A 3093-nucleotide genomic window follows, 5' to 3' on the forward strand; every position below is an offset into this window, starting at 1 on the left:
AATTATTTTCAAAGACGCATCCCGTGGACTTTAGACGCATCCCGCGCATTTGAATCCGTGATGCGCCTCTCCAAAGACGCATGAGGTGGCCAATTTCGTAAGTCAACACTATTCTTGGCCAATTTCGTAAGTTTCTCTATTATTATTATATGAAACTGTATTACATGTAAGACCATCAACTCTTTTTTTAATTAGTTTACCACTCCTATATAGTATCTATAGAATGACAAAAATAATGTATATTTAAGGTAACAAATATGTAGATGTTATCAATAAACAAGAACTTTGAAATATTCAAAGTCGACTTGCGTGACATTGGGGGTGTTTGGGATTCCTTTTCAACTTCTCCTTCTCAAGAAGTCCTCAAATTCAATAAGTCAGAAATTCTAACTTCTCAAAATCTCCTTTTTGAAGACATAATCTGCTCTAAAAGTCCTTTTTTTCATGGTGTTTGGGATTGCTTCTACTTCAAAAGTGCTTCTCAGATTGTGTTTGGGATTCCTTGTCTTCTTAAATGTCCTTCTTAGCTCAAAAAGTCACTTTTAAAAGGAATCCCAAACACCCCTATTGCTTCTTATTACATAAACAATCAAAATTATTATATTGGAAAATATAAAAATATAATATCTTTCATTATACAAATTGACAAGGAAACGAACTTGTTTATGAAACCAATGCTAAGTAAGGTGAATTTGAAAAGATACAAAGTATACATGGCTAGACGATTGGATCGATGTGGAAGAGACCACAAGGGATACTTGTGTAGTTGTGTGTAGTTAAATCCATATTGACCTTTAAGGATCGATCTACAACTAAAAATCTTTAGAGCTCTAATTAAGTTTTGTGGTGTGGTTTTGTTAGATCATCAAAACTATGTCTCATCTAAAACAATTTGAACACCTCAAAATGCATCTTGAAGGTATAAAGTCAATAACCAACAACTTTGCTGACGAAAATTACATTGGGATGGGAGGATTCGGGAGAGTGTATAAGGGAGAGATTGTCCATTCTATAGGGCTGCGGAGCCAGAAATTTTTTCTTATGCTGTCATTTTTTATGGATACCCCGGTTTATAGTAACCCAGAGTTGAACCTCTTGGATCGGTTGAGATCTAGTCGGGTCAAATCACATAATAAAAACAAATATTACAGTAAAAGTACAATGTCATTGAATAAAAACGCATAATAAAATTACAAAGTCATTTGAAATATATAAAAAATGAATTTAATAGTTGCTCTGTATGCATTTTCATGTTTTGAAAACGATTCCTAATGTTTTCAATGGCAACTTGCAAAAAAATAACCTCTTTTTCATTATAACAAAGTAACAAACAAGTGCATGCATCATTCAAATGATTATCAAATATCCTGTTAGGTTAAACAATTGAAACAAAACCAATAGACATTGGGCTATAACGCTTACTGGATTAGAAAAAAAATAAAAATTTAGCATGGACCTTTAATGATTTAAAATATACTAATTAAATTCAAGTAACTGGGCTTAATTTTTGAAATATAAATTTGTTTATTATGTAATTCTTTTAGAAGAAAACAAAACAATTGTATCATTTGTAAAAAGACAATGGTGTCGCTCGTAAAAAAACAATGGTGTCGGTCAAATTTTTCCTATTATACGTTGTATTTGCTACACAAAATTCAATGGTGTCGGACGACACCGTTATTCAAAGTGTGGCTCCGCCACTACGAGCACCATTAAATCAAAGTAGACCAGGAGATAGGTCAACAAAGTCGTTGATGGGGAAATATGAATCAATAACAATTGTATCATTTGTAAAAAGACAATGGTGTCGCTCGTAAAAAAACAATGGTGTCGGTCAAATTTTTCCTATTATACGTTGTATTTGCTACACAAAATTCAATGGTGTCGGACGACACCGTTATTCAAAGTGTGGCTCCGCCACTGACAGGGCAGATAATGGTTGCCGTGAAGCGTTTAGATCGTACATTTGGTCAAGGAGATCCAGAATTTTGGAAGGAGATCATGACACTGTCTCTTTACAAACATGAAAATATTCTCTCTCTCGTAGGGTATTGTGATGATAATGGCGAGAAGATCCTTGTTTACGAGTATGCACATAACGGTAGCCTTGACATGTATCTCAATAGTACTGAGCTAACATGGATTCAACGCCTCAAGATTTGCATTGGAGCGGCTCGTGGACTTGCATACCTTCATAATTCAGTTGGAACCCATCAAAGGGTATTGCACCGCGATATCAAAAGTTCCAACATCCTTCTAGATGAAAACTAGAAGGCCAAAATCTTAGATTTTGGCCTATCCAAATTTGCTCCCGTCAATCAAAAATATTCATTTATTTACTCCAACGTTGTAGGTACTTTTGGGTATTGTGACCCACTCTACATAGAGACGGGGTTATTAACAAAAGAGTCTGATGTTTATTCTTTTGGTGTCGTGTTATTCGAAGTATTATGCGGGAGGTTGTGTATGGACAATAACAACGCTGAGCATCGACCTTTAATAGGATTGGCACGTCAATCCTACGAACAAAATACGATAGACGATATTGTTTTTGAAAGAATTAAGGATGAAGTAGATCCCGAGGCTTTGAAGGTTTTTATGACAATCTCTTATCAATGTTTGAATAGGGACCGTGAACAACGTCCATTAGTGACCAACATTGTGAGCGCACTTGAAACTGCACTTCAGTGTCAAGTAAGCTTAGTTTTCAAAAACAAAAGGAAGATTGGATTTTAATAGTCTCAACTATTCGTCGTTGGCCGCCAACAGTCCCAACTTTAAAAATAACCACTGCCAGTCCTAACTTTTAACATATTAGCCTCCAATGGACCCTGACTAACAGACCATGACGCCGTTAGTCTCCGTTCCCGGAAAAAGGTTTTTTGGCCGGAAAACTCAACATTTTTTTCCCGAACCTTTTTTGTAACCTTATTATGGACCTTTGGTAACCTTTTTATAGTAAAAGCCCAATTATTAAAGTCACCGGAAAACTTTTTTTTCGCCGGAAAACTTTTTTTACTCAACTTTTTGGCCGGAGAACTCAACATTTTCGTCCCAAGCCTCTTTGTAACCTTAGATCGGACCTTTAGAAAC

General features: G+C 35.5%; 1 protein-coding gene across 1 annotated transcript; it reads left to right on the forward strand.

Moving 5' to 3' along the window:
- The first annotated feature begins 1824 nt into the window (after positions 1–1824).
- LOC110874474 (receptor-like protein kinase HERK 1) lies at positions 1825–2271 on the forward strand. Its single transcript, XM_022123108.2, has one exon. The coding sequence runs from the start codon at positions 1825–1827 to the stop codon at positions 2269–2271; it is 447 nt and encodes a 148-aa protein (XP_021978800.1).
- Positions 2272–3093: the final 822 nt, after the last annotated feature.

The sequence above is a fragment of the Helianthus annuus genome, chromosome 4 (genome assembly GCF_002127325.2).
Source record: "Helianthus annuus cultivar XRQ/B chromosome 4, HanXRQr2.0-SUNRISE, whole genome shotgun sequence".
Classification (NCBI taxonomy): Eukaryota; Viridiplantae; Streptophyta; class Magnoliopsida; order Asterales; family Asteraceae; genus Helianthus; species Helianthus annuus.

Coding starts and splice junctions, on each gene's coding strand:
- LOC110874474 (XM_022123108.2), top strand. CDS start 1,825: ATGGTGTCGGTCAAATTTTTCCTATTATACGTTGTATTTGCTACACAA.